Source organism: Lithobates pipiens, unplaced genomic scaffold, assembly GCF_037356315.1.
Source record: "Lithobates pipiens isolate NorthernLeopardFrog02 unplaced genomic scaffold, aLitPip1_a1.2 Scaffold_16, whole genome shotgun sequence".
NCBI lineage: Eukaryota > Metazoa > Chordata > Amphibia > Anura > Ranidae > Lithobates > Lithobates pipiens.
Genome location: NW_027507748.1, coordinates 200423452 through 200439491, shown reverse-complemented (window position 1 = coordinate 200439491; position 16040 = coordinate 200423452). Strand labels below are relative to the sequence as shown.

Below are 16040 nucleotides of genomic sequence, written 5' to 3'. Positions count from 1 at the left end.
CATGATTGGATGATCAAATCAGCAGAACTTCCCCTCACTTCAGATCTACCCCTCAGATTTACAGCGACTGAACGTCCAAGTGCGCTTTCAGTGCACTGAAAGCGCACTTGTAGTGAAAAGTGGATTTCCTTTTGGAAATGACCCCCTATATCCCTTTTCCAACAGGGCATACACTTCACTACCAGAAGTTGGTCCTTTCTTGTTAGTGGTATAGTGCTCATAAGACTTTTGTGCAAGGCCAGCCACATGCTGAACCCCCTCAGTCCACATCCATTCTATGAGTACCCCGCTGGAGAGGATCTTCACTTAGCATTGGTGTATTACAGGCATGCAGGAGCACATGGGAAAAACTGCAAAGAATCCACTGCAGGTCCTGAGAAAACTCAAGTACCTCTCAGGTTGATTGCAGCACCTTTGTTCCAAAACAAGGTCCTACACTGACACCACTCCATCCCCCTAAATCATGCTCCTTCACAGATGGACAACATGTGGTCTGTCTGACTAAAGCAGAATTCTCTGCCGCTATGTCTGATCGATTCCATAGGCTATCGCCACTTTTGGAATCAACAGGGACGAACAATATTCTACCTCTCTATCCTCTTATTAGTTTCAGACGTTACAACCTGAACTGGCCAGTGCACTTTCATTTGCAGAAGGCATGGGGGATGCTGACTATTTAGCAGGTGTTGCAGATGATTTCTCACCACCAGAATTTCGTCAAGTTACTTCTCCAGCTTCTCACCACAGGCTGGTTATTGTGGATTCATTGGTTAAAGTGGTGGTATTAAAGCCCTTTTTTTTTTTTTTAATGAATGAGCATAAAGGGCACATTTGCTCAGCAGAATTGTCAATCTTGAGAAAGGTGGCGGGGGGGGGGGGGGGGGGGGTCGTTGGATGTAGATTTAGATACACTAACAAATTGATGCCAAAATTCCAGCTAATACTTTAAAAGCATTTACAGCAAACTTTTTTCCTTTTGGGATAAAGGTTTTAATAAAAGTGGATCATTGTTAAACCCCAGATGGTTTGTCTCATATCTGTAACTGATGCATTCTGCTGGAGAGTGTGTACATTTGCAAAATGGCAGACCTAAACAAGATTGCAGCCATTTCATGTAATAGTAAGCTGCAATATGTTTGCTTTTGGGTTTAATATTGCTTTAAAGTGGTGCATTCTCTGGATAGGTACACCTAGTGCTGGTCATCTTCCACATATTCTAATACAAAGGGTGCAGCTATGTCTTTTGGTCAGGACACTGAAATTGCTTGAAAGCCTTTCCCTTTTATTGATCAAACCGTTTGGGCCTTACATAATTTGCCCAACTCAGAGGCTTTTCACGTCTGATCATTTTAATGCCTTGTACCCTATGGAAGGGGAGTTTAGGAAGAAATGGACTGTCCCTGGTGTGGCCCCCGGACATTATTTTACTAAATATTCAATCTGCTGGTTTTCTTGATGGCATACCCCCTGTTAAAGATTCAGTTGATAGTCATTTGGAGACACTTTTGAAGTCCTTTGCCTTGGCGGGTCTAGCCCTGCAACTGGCAAACTGGACTGGAGAAACCAATAAAGAACTTTCTCTGAATATAGATAATCCTAATTCTTCTTCAAGATTACAACTCTTGCTCTCAGTGATGTTTTTATGTGGAGATGCTGTGAAGAATGTGATCAGTCAGATCTCTAAAATGTCCTTATTTTCTGTGCATATGTGCAGAATCTTATGGCTTAAAGCTTGGTTGGCAGGACACCCCTGTGAAAGGTGCCTCTTGCACCTGCCCTTCGAAGGTGAGCTTCTCTTTGAAAATGTAATTGATTCGGGCTACTGATGGAAGGGGGTTCCTACCCCACAATCCTCAATTAAATTTGCCTCTTGAATGGGCATCCTCTACTATTTGGATAAAAGTTGCCCCCACACCTTAACCCTTTCACTGCCAGGCCCTGTGCTCCATTTTGTACACTCAGGTGGCCAGACCATTTTTGCAATTTTTCCTTTGCTTTTCCTATTCTTCACTCATAGCTTTCAGAATTTGTGAAAAATCCCCAAATCATATATTTTCTGAAAGCACATGATCAGTAGAATAAAAAGAAGGTGCTACTGATTTTATTTATTTTTTTACACGCCACGGTATTTTCTCAAATATTAAACCAATATATTTGCAAAAAGTACACTAAAACCATTAGCAGATAAAAACACAGCAACTTTTACAAAATTCCTACTAAATATAAAAGCTTAACCTGTATTGAGTTAATAAATAACAAATATTTGCAACTTTTTTAAATTGTACCATTTTGCGAAATGGTTAAAATTGAACAGGCGCAAATATCCCAATTTCTCTAAAAACCTGAAGGGTTTTCATTTCTCCCTACAGCTTTCAGAATTTGAAGACCCCCAAATCCATATATTTTTCTGAAAGCATATGATCTCTAGAATAAAAAGGCACTACTGATTTTTTAGACCCCGCTGTATTTGCGCAGATGTCATCGAAGTGACCATAAGCTTATAGGAGAGGGAGAAAGGAGGTCCATACGCCGTACTGACCTGGCCACCTGCAGGCCCTTTTGTAGGTCTGTACGGCGTTACGGACTTGGCATTGAAGGAGTTTTAAAGGCAGAAGTTTTTTTATGTTAATGCATTCCTTGCATTAAGATAAAAAGCCTTCTGTGTGAAGCAGCCTCACCATCTCTGTCTATCTCTGTCCAGCAATGCCCCTCGGCTGTCCTCCTGATTGGCTGAGACAGCAGCGGTGCCATTGGCTCCCGTGGCTTTTAGTCAATGAAAGGGGGCAGGGCCAAACGGCATCTCCGTGTCTGAATATAAATTCTGTGGGGACACTGGACAGGAGGGAGGGGCCAGGAGCACAGAAGAGGGACCCCAGTAGTGGAGCGTCCAGGCTGCCCTGTGCAAAACCACTGCACAGAGGTAAGTATAACATGTTTGTTTAACACGTGGGAGGTAATATAGAAAGTACCCAAAACACAATGTGAAAACTGAGTGAATGAACCGAAACAATCATAAGTGAATATACATAACACAGTATATAAATGTATGTAAACAATCCATGTGATAGATCCAAATTGTGAATATAAACTTCAAAAGGTGATATAAAATAAAGTCCACATAAGCCACAAAAGGCACACAGGAACTTCTTCCTATTGGGATGACACCGAATAGTGGAGAGGAACAAAGAGTTGTCTGTAGTCACGCTAAACACTCTTCAAAAAAAAAAGGTAGATGGGTACTCTTACCAGCTGGGATGGACATACATGTCTTACGACAGTTGGTCAGTAAGGCTTGAAATCCAATGGTCGATCTGGGTCCAATACTGTATGCAGAAGATGATCAGATACAGGAACCACAAATCCTCACTGATGGACACCATGGATACTGTGCAATCAGAATGAATGTACCCGGAACAGCTCCTCACAGGCTCCAACGGAAAAAAACATGTAGAAAAAATGCTCCAAATGGTGCAGGTCAACCAAGTGGGTTTATTGAAACATATCATACATAAAATTACACAATAAAAAGTGATCACAAATATAAAAATATATAAAAAGCAATGTGGGGGGGCAGTAAATGCTAGGTCTGACGTGTTTTGACACTGAGGGTCTTCAGCTGGGGCAACTTTATTTTATATCGCCTTTATAAGTTTATAGTCACAATTTGGATCCATCACATGTATTGTTTACATTGTGTTATGTATATGCACTTATGATTGTTTCGGTTCATTCACTCAGTATTCACATTGTGTTTTGGGTACTTTCTATTGTACCCTCCTATTATTAGCGCTACACTATACTTATCATTCACTTTAGACTTTGAGTGTCAGATGCTTTTTCACGTATCCTTTTTGAGTTTAGCGCAGTTTTTCCCCCACTTTTCATAACTTGTAGGAGGGACATCAATGGACAATCACTCTACATTAGAGCAAAGACATCCTGCCCTTTTACTTCACTCCTTTTAAAAGATACACAAAGCACAGAGAGTCTCTCTTGCTTGCACTTCCTTGTTGTTTTGCAGATTGCTGAACCACAAGGCAGACTGCAGCTTACAATAACAATGGGTGATCATCGCCTTCTCTTCTAGGGAGGATTACAAGGACATATCCACTCAACAATGCAAGTCCCATCATGCTCCTAAAAACATTCATTCTAATTACAGCAGTCACCAGCCTCCTGGCTGGTCCAAGTAGATATTGGCATGTACAAACACAAGTGGACACCTGATATACAGTTCTCTGTACTGTTTTTTTGTTTTTGTTTTTTTTTGGTATAAAAAACATTGCCTTGCTGGAATGAATACCACTGCATGCATGTGCAGGAGTGACGTAATCGAGGCTCCAGCCACTCACATCGCCAAAGGCAAAATGTCAGCTCACTCGGCGTGGGCCAGGATGTGATACGGGACCTCGTCCTAAGGTGAGTACTTCATAATGAGCTAGTATGAGGTGCATACTAGCTCATTATGCATTTGCCTTACAGATTTTTTTTTGAGGGGGGGTTTCCGTGTGCAAAACACTTTAAACACTTATTCAAATAAGGGTCATTGATGGAGAATAGTATGTGGATGCCTCTATTAAGCTATTAGATATGTTTTGTGATTATAATAAAAATTTCAGTACATTTGCAAGAGTACCGAAAAATAGGTAGAAGGGGGTGGTAATGATTTTATTATAAATTTCAGACACAACAAGACCTCCAAAGAAAGATGAAGAAAATGGGAAGAATTACTTCTTTGTATCTCATGACCAAATGATGCAAGATATCTCCAACAATGAATACTTGGAATATGGCAGCCACGAGGATGCTATGTATGGGACAAAACTGGAAACAATACGAAAGATCCATGAGCAGGGACTTATTGCAATACTTGATGTAGAACCTCAGGTAACTTTAATGTCTCAAGTTCACCTTTTTTTCCTGACTTCAGCATCTTTTAGTGATGCTTCATTTGAAGCATTTGCCTGTGTCTATCCTTTACAGCAAATGTTTAAAAGTTGAAAAATGCCACCATCCAAGTAGCATACCATCAACATGTGATGTGAATGGAAACTCAAATATCCATTTATACTTGGAGCTAGTTTACACTTGCTTCAAAACATGGTTTCGGACACGCTTTGTTGGCTCTCTGAAAGCCAGTCAAAGCTGTCACTAAATAGAATGGTTAGCTTACAGTCCTGTTTACACCTTGATTTTACTTGGTGCTTTTATGAGCCTTTGGGGTTTAGTTGAGCCTGTGGTAGGGCTTCGATGAGCCTTTGGGGCTTTAGTGGGGCTTTAAGCAAGCTTTGCCATAGACTTCTATGGAGGCTTTGAAGATGCTTTGAAGCACAACTAAAGCAACATGGGGTATAAATTTTTCAAGAAAAGCAAGCTGTAAACTGGACTGTAAGCTAACAATTTTATTTAGGGACAGGGGCTGTGACTGGCGTTCAGAGAGCTTTAACAAAGCGTGTCGGAAGCCATGTTTTGAAGCAAGTGTAAACTAGCCATTAATGTATGTTGAAACCGAAGCAAGTGTAAAGGAATCCTTAGAGCAGGGGTCACAAACTGGTGGCCCTCCAGCTGCTGCCAAACTACAAATCCCATGAGGCATTGCAAGGCGGACAGTTTCAAGCATGAATCCCATGGGCAGAGGCATGATGGGACTTGTAGTTTTGTAACAGCTGGAGGGCCGCCAGTTTGAGACCTCTGCCTTAGAGAGCCATTCATCTGGATGGTGTTTTTGTATATATGATTGTGTAATAAGATGTTTGACTTTTTTTCTTTCCCCTTAATTTAACGGTTTTAGACAAAGGCTGTAGTAGCTTCATATGGTGGTTCTATATTTTGTTTGTCCTTAAAATACTGTATCTATTTAGTGTATCTGTTGTATCTAATTTTAATACATTTTCACATATTTTTATAGACAAATGAAGCAAGCACTGCAATGTGTTTTCACAACACAGTTCATGTTCACAACTCACCCCAGCATGCAGATGTTATGCACACATTGTGCATTGGTGTGCTTGAGATCAGTGCATATACATTCAAATTGATAAAGGATAGGTAAAAAGAAATTCATTTTATAAGGCTTTATGCACACTGGACAGTATAAAAAGGACAGTAAGTAGCTTTAGCTGTAGAATGCCACATTAAAAACTTGTTTTTTGCATTAGCGTTTTTAGTATTTGCATTATTTGAATAGCCATGATTTTGAGCATTTTCCAGAGTTAGAGCGTTTTACATCTGAAAAACTCCTCTTCAAACCCACTAGTTCTGGGGGGTTTTCCAGCCAAAAACGCTGATAAAAACCCTGTGTTTGCATGGACACACAGGATAACATGCTGGGGAGTTTACTGGCTGCCCAAAAAGAAACGCCTGAAGCCAGAAACGACAGCTGTAAAAATGTCCATTATACAAGAGGCCTAAATGTTCTTAAACTTTTAAATGGTTGTTTTTCTTATTTCTAGGCTCTTAAAGTCCTGAGAACAGCAGAATTTGCTCCTTTTGTGGTCTTTATTGCTGCACCTACAATTACCCCAAGCATCAGCGAGGTAAGCTTTACTACTCCTTTTTTTTTTTTTTTTTTTTTCTGAGGTTGGGTATACAATATTGTTCGTTTTTTTTTTTTTTTCCATGATGTTTACTCCTGAAGGTAAACATTTTGTAGTTCTGAAGCTACTTTCAAGCAAAATATGGAAAGAAACCCATGAAATGCATACTGTGGGCACAGCTTACCATATATATATATATATATATATATATATATATATATATATTTATATTTACACACACAGTAATAGCATTCCTACCTGCTTTAGTGATAAGTCATGCCCTAATTCTGAACTTGCCACCTCCAAGGACATTCTGCAGCACTTTGGTTCTTGCTTGTGCTTCCAGCTCCGGCTCCCTGAGCTCACCCAACCAAGCATACTCTTCCCCCCTGTACTGCATTCTCAGCCTCCTGTGGCATACAGAAGAAACATGGGGGTGCCTCCTTTTGTTACTACAGTTCCACCCAACAAAAACGCTTTACATTCCCAATATTGAATAGAGTCTAAAAATTACTCATGCAGCAACACAGAGTGGAGGTGAATCAATAAATATTGTACTTTGCAATTTTGTACAATATGTGGTGTTTTTACAATAGGATACATAAAATGTAATCTAGGTATTGGTGAGAATTTTCAGATATGTTTATTTTCTTCAGCACATAACCTTTTTTTTGTTATTGTATCTCTTAATACATTTTGCTTTGGATGGAGTTTGATGGGAACAGCCAATTTATAATGTTGCACTCTCCATTGCAGCTCAGTGGTTATGATTCAGTCCTATGAGGTTACTTTGGTGACAACTTCACATGAGTTTTTTGCTGTTGTGACAGTCTGTCAGATTCCCATGAAATCAGTGGGACTCTCACAGAGCTGATGGACATAAGGGAACGATCAGAGTAGTTTGTATCTTCATACATATAGGGCCACATTGATTTGTATAATTTTAATTAAAGGCTGCCCTATCACTGTTAACTGATGTAATAGTATTGGGTGGGTGTCCACTTAAATGTTTTTTTTTTTTTTTCTTATTTCTTTTATCCAGTGGTTTATGTTCTTCTTTACTTTTGTTTTGTGTTTGTTTTGTTTTGTGTTTTCCTGAATTATTCTTTCCCTTTTACTTACACACTTGCAAATTTTACTAAGCTTCCACGATGGTGCAGAAAATTACCTGTAAGTACCAGAGAGGAGTTTGTAAAGCAGAACCTGAATGCTAGCTTCTGTAGACTTTGCTAGTTAGATACCTCATCTCCTTGTCTGTTGCTTTTTAAGTATTGTGTCAGGATAGTTATTGTTGGAGAAAAAAAATGGAGGCTAGCAGTATTTTAGAGTGAGACTTGGATATACTCCCCATCTTGTCCTCAACAATTACAAACTGTAATTGCACCCGTTATGTAAAACGTTTATAACCCTGACTGCAGGGCTCCCTGTAGCACTGGTCCTCCCCTGTGTAAATACCAAATTACAGTAAATCTAGCCCGGGGTGTGCGTACTCTGCAAACAGGCATGGCTATAGAAAATAATAGCAGTCCCATCATAAATTAGCTGCTTGTGCAAGGCAGTTCTGTTATCTTCTATAGAAGTCCTTTCTACAGAGGGGACCACTTAATACAGCAGTGGAGTCACTGTTTAGGTTTCCATGAACACTTATGATTTCTAAATTTTAGTACGAGAGGGAGAGTATCCCTGAGTTTCACTATAAAATTGCAGCTGCACTTTAAATCCTTAGTGAAGGGTAACCTTCCTTTTTTTTCTATTTTTTAAATGCCTGGAAAGCTTTGTATAGTGCCATCTTTAAATGATACTCTGTTTGCAGCATGTGGTCCTCAGCATGATTTGACTAAACAACATGGATGGAGGAATCTGCGGCTGTTTGAATTCCTGAACAGTGACTGCACCTAATTGGATGAAGTCACTTTTTGTCTGACAATTTTCCTTACGTCTCTCTGTTTTTCAATCAAAGTTTATTCGTTTGGGGAGGAGCGCCCGCAGGGCCACCCACAGTTTGAATTCCAGCCAGTTCAGGAATCAGCCGTAATTTGAGCTGTGTATGGTCAGCATTATTTTTCTAATTAGATAGGTTTGACTTTGCAAAAAGTGTAGATGATGATTTTCACTTGTTTCTTTTCAGCCTAGCCAGTTAGTGTAGATTCCCAAGTCCCTGTACCGCTCTGCTATACTTTTGCATGTTTACCTTATGAATTTGTACAAGTCCCAACATGTGATGCAACTCTTTGTAAGCTTTGGTTCACACCATTTGTCATGCAAGTTGACAATTCAAAATCGCATGACAAGTCTCACCCTATTGCCAGCAATGGAATCATTCAGATGCTGCGACTTAAGTTGCAGGGACTTTGAAAAAGGTTCCTGCCTTACTTTTGTTTGCGATTTCATTGCGGCTTGCATTGACTTCTGTTAATTGAAGTCCCAAGCCGCAGTAAAATTGGACGTCCAAATCACAGTGATCTGTAGCTTTGAAATCCTGATGAAGTAGCACAATTTCAAAGCCGCACTGGTGTGAACCAGGGTTAAAATGCATCAAAACATTGACATCAGTCACTGGTCCTGAAGTGGCTTGCAGGATCACATTACGGTCTGTCATGCAGACAAATACTGTTTGGGGTGGTTTCATTGCTTGCCGTTATTAAAACAACATGCTGCTCAATCAGCTTTATAACCAACTATGAGGTGGGCATCTCAAGTAAAAGTATTCTGCAGCAGCTTTTCTTATTGGCAAAGGAGGAAAAATGTAAAACCTACCGTATATACTCGAGTATAGGCCGACCCGAATATAAGCCGAGGCCCCCAATTTACCCCCAAAAAACTGGAAAACTTATTGACTCGTGTATAAGCCGAGGGTGAGACATGGCTGTCCATCCCTGTGTGTCCGTCCATCCCTGTGTGTGTGTCCGTCCATCCATCCCTGTGTGTGTGTCCATCCATCCATCCATCCATCCATCCATCCCTGTGTGTGTGTCCGTCCATCCATCCCTGTGTGTGTATCCATCCATCCATCCATCCCTGTGTGTGTGTGTGTATGTGTGTGTGTGTGTGTGTGTGTGTGTATTCATCCATCCATCCATCCCTGTGTGTGTGTGTGTGTGTGTGTGTATCCATCCATCCATCCATCCCTGTGTGTGTGTGTGTGTGTGTATCCATCCATCCATCCATCCATCCCTGTGTGTGTGTGTGTGTGTGTGTGTATCCATCCGTGTGTGTGTGTGTGTGTGTGTGTGTGTGTGTCCGTGCAGCCTACCTGTGTCCCGAGCCGCCGTCGTCCCGAGCCGCCGTCGTCCCGTGCCTCCTCTGTCCCGTGCCTCCTCTGTCCCGTGCCTCCTCTGTCCCGTGCCTCCTCTGTCCCGTGCCTCCTCTGTCCCGTGCCTCCTCTGTCCCGTGCCTCCTCTGTCCCGTGCCTCCTCTGTCCCGTGCCTCCTCTGTCCCGTGCCTCCTCTGTCCCGTGCCTCCTCCGTTCCGTGCCTCCTCCGTCCCGTGTCGTGCCGATGGATCGCCGCTCTTCTCGGCGGCCATTCTACAATTCAAAAGCCGCGCCTCCGTCCTCCGCCTGTGATAGGCGGAACACTCAATTTCCCAGCAGCCTGTGTTCCGCCTATCACGGACATCCTCTCATACTCGTCCGTAGTATGAGAATGAACGGATGTCCGTGATAGGCGGAACACTGACTGCTGGGAAATTCAGTGTTCCGCCTATCACAGGCGGAGAAGGAGGCGCGGCTTTTGAATTTTAATGTCCGCCGTCTGTCTGCTCGATACGCTGATCGAGCAGTCAGACAGCGGTGACTCGAGTATAAGCCGAGGGGGCACTTTCAGCCTCAAAAAAGAGGCTGAAAATCTCGGCTTATACTCGAGTATATACGGTACTTCTAAAATCTGATAAGAAGTCTTTGTTGCATAGCTCAAGTACACAGCCAATTTCTGATCTTTGTGCGAGTTTCACCACTTGCTGTCTGTGGACTAGTTTGCAATATGCTGAAGTCTGTTTACTGGAGATGAGATTGTGTCCAACATTTATGCTTCTAAGCAATTAAAATCTCACATTAGATTAACCTTGCATCTTTTGTTCTTATAAATCTTTTATGTTGGGAGTCTGTTTTATCAATAAAACTTGAGAACAAGCCTACGCTTACCAAAATATTCTACAGTGGTTTTGTGTCCACTGTAGCATTCTTAAAGAATTAATTGCATCGGAGCATATAATTCATATTACAGAAGTTGAATAAAGTCACATTCGTTTTTATAATATGATGTAACTTGTATCCACTTAAGTCTGTCCTGCTGCCACAGTACTAAGTCTGCTAAGTGAAAATTCCATGTTGCTAATGTAATGCCTCACTTCTTTTTAGTACTCCTGCTAGAACGCCTTGATATATTACATGGCGCAGTTCCTTTTACCCAGTACGTGACCTCGCTAGCTTGTCTGCTCTCACTGTCTTGTCCTGTCTCACAAATGTGTTCAGTGTTTTTCCTATAGCTATTATATTATTCCTGATATCTCACATAATTACTGGACATGTGCAGAAGAAATGGCGATGCCACAATATAGGAGTAAACTGTGCTTATTATTCCTTTTATTATGATGTGCTTCACAAACACCATTTTTCCTTTATTATTCATTCTTTGCCTGGTTGAAAAAAACATTTTTTTTATTTTTATTTTTTTTATACTTTTCAATGAACTTAACTATTTATGTTGATGTGAAATTGCAGAAAAATGACAGTTGTGAGCTGCCAAATCTCTCTGAACATAAAGATAGTGATTTTAAAATAATAGTTTTTTTCATCAAGTTATCAGAATATTATAGAATGTGTCCCACTCTGATCAGTGGCTTGAACTGTGAATAGTTGAATCTTTTAGTTTTATTCCTCATACTATCAGAAGGCACTGCCACTTCTACTAGTTTATATTTGGGGTTACCACATTTGTTATATGGCCTTTGACAACTGGCTTTGTTTTGTGTCAATTGGCAAATGCAGCTTGTTTTTATATGCATTTTGCTTGAATTTGAAATACGTTTGAGATGTTCATATTTGACTGGTACCTTTGACTTACAGTTGACCTAAGCTGCATCAAGCTGCTTTTGCATTTCATTGGGTTATATGGGGAAAGTAGCAGTTCTAAATCAAGCAAAAGCCTATCTACATAGGTCCCTAATGCAACTGTGATTAGAATGTACCTTGCAAAGCACATTTTCCTTTACTATCCTTTCATATTCAGCAAAAAAGCAGGGGGTTGTCCAAAATATGGATGCTGATATCTTGGCCTGCAATACCTTACCTGCACCATAAATCTCAGAATCACTGATTTACGATTTATACTCTTAGACGTGAAGTGTGTTCTAAACCCAAGTTTTTTGGAGTTTTGTTACTGATTTTGTCTTTGCTTTTTCATTTTACAGGATGAGTCTCTTCAACGCCTGCAGAAAGAGTCAGAGATCCTCCAGAGAACATATGCACACTACTTTGATCTAACAATTATTAACAATGAAATTGATGAAACTATTAGACATCTGGAGGAAGCCATTGAGCTTGTGTGCACAGCGCCACAGTGGGTTCCAGTGTCCTGGGTCTATTAGACCACTTTCAAGAGAACTTTTGGCATTTTATTACTTCTAAACCACCTCGTGCAGTACTTGGAGAAACCTCTTTGTTGGCATTATGTCAACTGGTCTTGGCCCCTAGAGACTACCTAAATGTAGTGTGACCTGAATTTATAATTATTGTTATGTCCTAATAGATGGAAATGAACTGAGCAAATTTACATTTTAAAGAGACAGTATCTTTTTTTTTTTTTTTTTTTTTCTTGTGTTAAACCTTACATTTTTTAATACCTGCATTATTCAGTTCTTTGGAATGTTATATTTTTAAAACCATAGCTTTTTTTTCAAAGGCCTCTGAAAACTGCACAAGTGATATGCTGCTTTCTATAATCTATTTTAATAATGGGAATTTTCATTAATTTAGCAGGGGTGAAACACTATGTTTTAGAGTCTTTTTCAAGTCAGTGGGCCAATAGTAAAGGCATATTTATTTAATTTACACTAAATAGCCTTCATCTATTGAAAGAGGAGATACCACATATTTAATGGCCTTTTTCATTTACTGCATACAATAATAACTTTATTTGATACTGTCTCTTTGAAGAGGTCTGTAAACAATATAGAGATTTCAAACCGGGTCTTAATGCATGTGGACAGTCGCAAGCGTTTATACTGTTGGTGTGTCTGTGTTGAACAAAACTGTAACTTACAGAAACATACATTCCGTTCATGGGAAACCGTACCCGAGGGAGTTAAATAAAATTATTATAACCGAGTTGTGAACCTATGCACATCCCTTGCATTTTGGGCAACTTTATAAAAAAAAGCTGATTTTTATTATTAATCATGTAGTGAAATGTGTTTGTAATTTTGTCTCAATTTAATTTTTGTTGTAAACAGGGAAGGGTTATATCAATTTTTTTTTTCCTGTTTTCCCTCCATTTTGGGTCTGTGTTGTCAAGAGAGTATTATTGTATAATTAAGTTGTAAGGATTTTTTTTTTTCCCTCTTATGCATATGTAATTGTTAACAATGCACATTATTTTAAGAGTTATATAATAAAAAGGTTTTTGGGGACCTATTCGAAAATCAAGAATATTCCAATTGAATGAAAGCTAAAAAGAAAAAAAAAGCCCTGTAAATTCTCAATGAACTCAAAGCTTAACCTGACCAATATTTTTTATTTTATTTTTTAGATATAATTTCTTTTATGTGTTCAATCATATGCCTTTCGGTCATTCATTTATTGTGACTGGGAAATAAATTTAATTCTGGTGGCACAGTGGATGATTGTACAGGTAGTTTGTCTAGTAATTCATATTATATTCGGTCTCAAGGAAGTTGCTAATGGGTTAATTTTTACCCTGCATCTGTTCTCATTTTATTGGCACAATATAGTCCCAAACATTTGAAGCACAAGGTCTACAACAAGTAATCATAATGGGTTATTCACCAGTTATTTAAATATATATATATATTTTTATGCAGAAGGCACCAGGTGAAATAGTCACTTTCATAGAGAAATATAGGCATTGTTGGATGGAGATATTCAATCTGCTTCCTACCTAAATCTACACGTATAAAATGTTTCTAACGTCTTGTTGCATTTATTTTCATTTTTATTTTTATTAAAAATAAACAGTTAAAGCAGCTCTAAGTAATACCTAATAAGTTCCTAAAAAGAGCCTTTTCCATCTGGGTTGGAGCCCTGTATTTACCCAATTTGGAGGTAGTGAAGGAGAGTGACAGGTGGTTCTGAAAATTCGTGCCAGTAAACCAAAAACACAATGTCTTCATCCAACATGCTTTGTTATCTCCAGTGTCCTATTATTTTATATTATTTTACATATATTGTCTTGTAAATTCTCAAGTTCATTGTAAACTTCCATTAAAAAAAATTGCTCAAGGATGGTTGGGTAGGATAAAGGTAGTGAATAAAATAGTGAAAAAATCACCATGAAAGTATAAATAAAATCAAATTTATTTTGTTCTGTGATATTTTTTTTCTCTGAGTCCTTCTTTAAATCTGTTACACAGTTTGTTTACTTATATGTAATGTGGCTTACATATCAATAGATATCATGGCTCAAGACTGCCTCATGTACAACTTATATATTTCAGTAATGAAGCATTTGATGACTGAATAATTTGAGTATAATGTATCTTATAGAAGAAATCAGTCTAGGGTTACATAAAATTAGTTATATTACCTTTTGCAACATTACATGAAAAAGATTAACCAACTCTGATGACAGTTCATTGGAACTCTATTGTTGTTCACAATGAACTTGTTGTGAATTATCTTTAGTATTTTTTGCATATCAATTACACTTTAAGATCACAGCCTCTCATCCTTTTTAAAATAACTGGATGGAGAAATTACTGGTGCTAGTGAAACCTAATTACATGATGTTGCTAAGTAGGTTTCTTATGTAAAGGACAATTATTATTTTTTTTGGTTTCCTAATCTATCTGATTAACAGTTAAAATATCTTGCCAAGAAGATGTTTGTTTCCAGTGTCTGTTACCTTCATGTTATTTGAGCATTCAGATCCTGTAAATTATTTAAAATGTTCAATGAAACATTAATTGTATTTTCTTTTCAGAATTGCTCTCACAACGTACATTCTGCTGAATGTTGGAAGTAATTTGTCATTGCACTAATCTTCTCCAACTAAGGGCTACATCTAAGATTTTACATTTAAGGGTGTCATTAAGTAAATTTGAGTCCTTTCAATTCAATGAAGTGTAGTGTTAATAACAAGGGAAACTATAGTGTATTTTAAACATACATTTTACGTTTATTTCATTTTTACATTTACCTGAAAACAATTTTAGGTGTGACTTCTAGTTATGCAGACCAGCTCTTCTGCATTTTCTTGGTTTTATTTACAGATTTACAATTCTCCTTCTGCTATCTGTCAGACAAGTGCAACTTGATAGAGGACTGATGAGATTGCCAGAAAAGATATATTGTCTTCACCAAGAGCAGTCTTTCAAACTAGTATTAGGAGCGAATGGAACAGGAAAACACGGTCACATGTCGCATTACTAAGCAGGCTGCACAGCCTGTGTTTTCAGTTAACAATTATTGCCATTCATTTCTACAATAATTACAAACTATTAATGGAAATAAGTTTGTTTTAACCATTGAGACAGTTACATTAAGCTGATGATTTTAAAACCTACTGTATTTAAAATGCCTTCAAAAAAACTATAGATTCCCTTTTAAGCTGCTTTTACAATTGTTATGGTCTCTCGGAGGAAAACCTTTTACATGGGCTGGATTAGTGCATTGATGACAACCAACCACTGTATTTGTGAACAAGTATGTAAATTTGGATAGAATTTTGCTGTGATAAAAATCATAATCCAGTATGAAAGATTCAACTGTACAGTAGCTCATAAATCAAAAGAACACAGATATTGTCACTTTGTAAGAATGGTTAATCAGAATTAAAGCCAGGTGAAAGATCTTTGCAATATGTTATCCCTGTGTTTATTTTTCTGCATGTCATTGTCTTGTTGCAGTTGAAAATGACTTAACAGCTGTATACATATAAAATATATAGCAGCACAGACTGGGCCTTATGCCATGCTGTCACATATATGGACATTCATGTTTCTGCTGGGAGCGCACTCGATTGCCCGTCCCCACCAATAGACTCCTGGTCTCAGAATACCTATCCAAACCGAGTAGGATGGGCTCTCGGTCACCTGATCACTTTAATAGCTAATCATGATCATCACTTCTTTGAGAACCCTTCCCTTTTTGTCCTCTGTGATGTGAAAAAGATACACTGTATTATTGTGGAGGCTCTAGTAAAGTAAGAACAAAAAACTATATAGAGATAAAATAGATCATGGCTTGATCTAGAAGTGTCTGTGTCAATTTGGCCATACACACAAAGAATTGTCCTTTTTAGTTCAGCCTGTGTGCTGAATGAAGAATAG

The 16040-nt window shown here is 38.7% G+C and overlaps 1 protein-coding gene across 16 annotated transcripts in view; it reads left to right on the top strand.

Moving 5' to 3' along the window:
- CASK (calcium/calmodulin dependent serine protein kinase) overlaps window positions 1–15569 on the top strand; it is a 486621-nt gene extending 471052 nt beyond the window's left edge. For all 16 annotated transcript variants that reach the window (XM_077480904.1, XM_077480896.1, XM_077480902.1 and 13 more), the window contains 3 exons: window positions 4685–4887; window positions 6453–6536; window positions 11946–15569. In XM_077480904.1, the coding sequence (XP_077337030.1) occupies window positions 4685–4887; window positions 6453–6536; window positions 11946–12122 (464 nt within the window). In that variant the 3' untranslated portion in view covers window positions 12123–15569. The remainder of the gene's footprint in view (window positions 1–4684; window positions 4888–6452; window positions 6537–11945) is intronic.
- The last annotated feature ends 471 nt before the right edge of the window (window positions 15570–16040 follow it).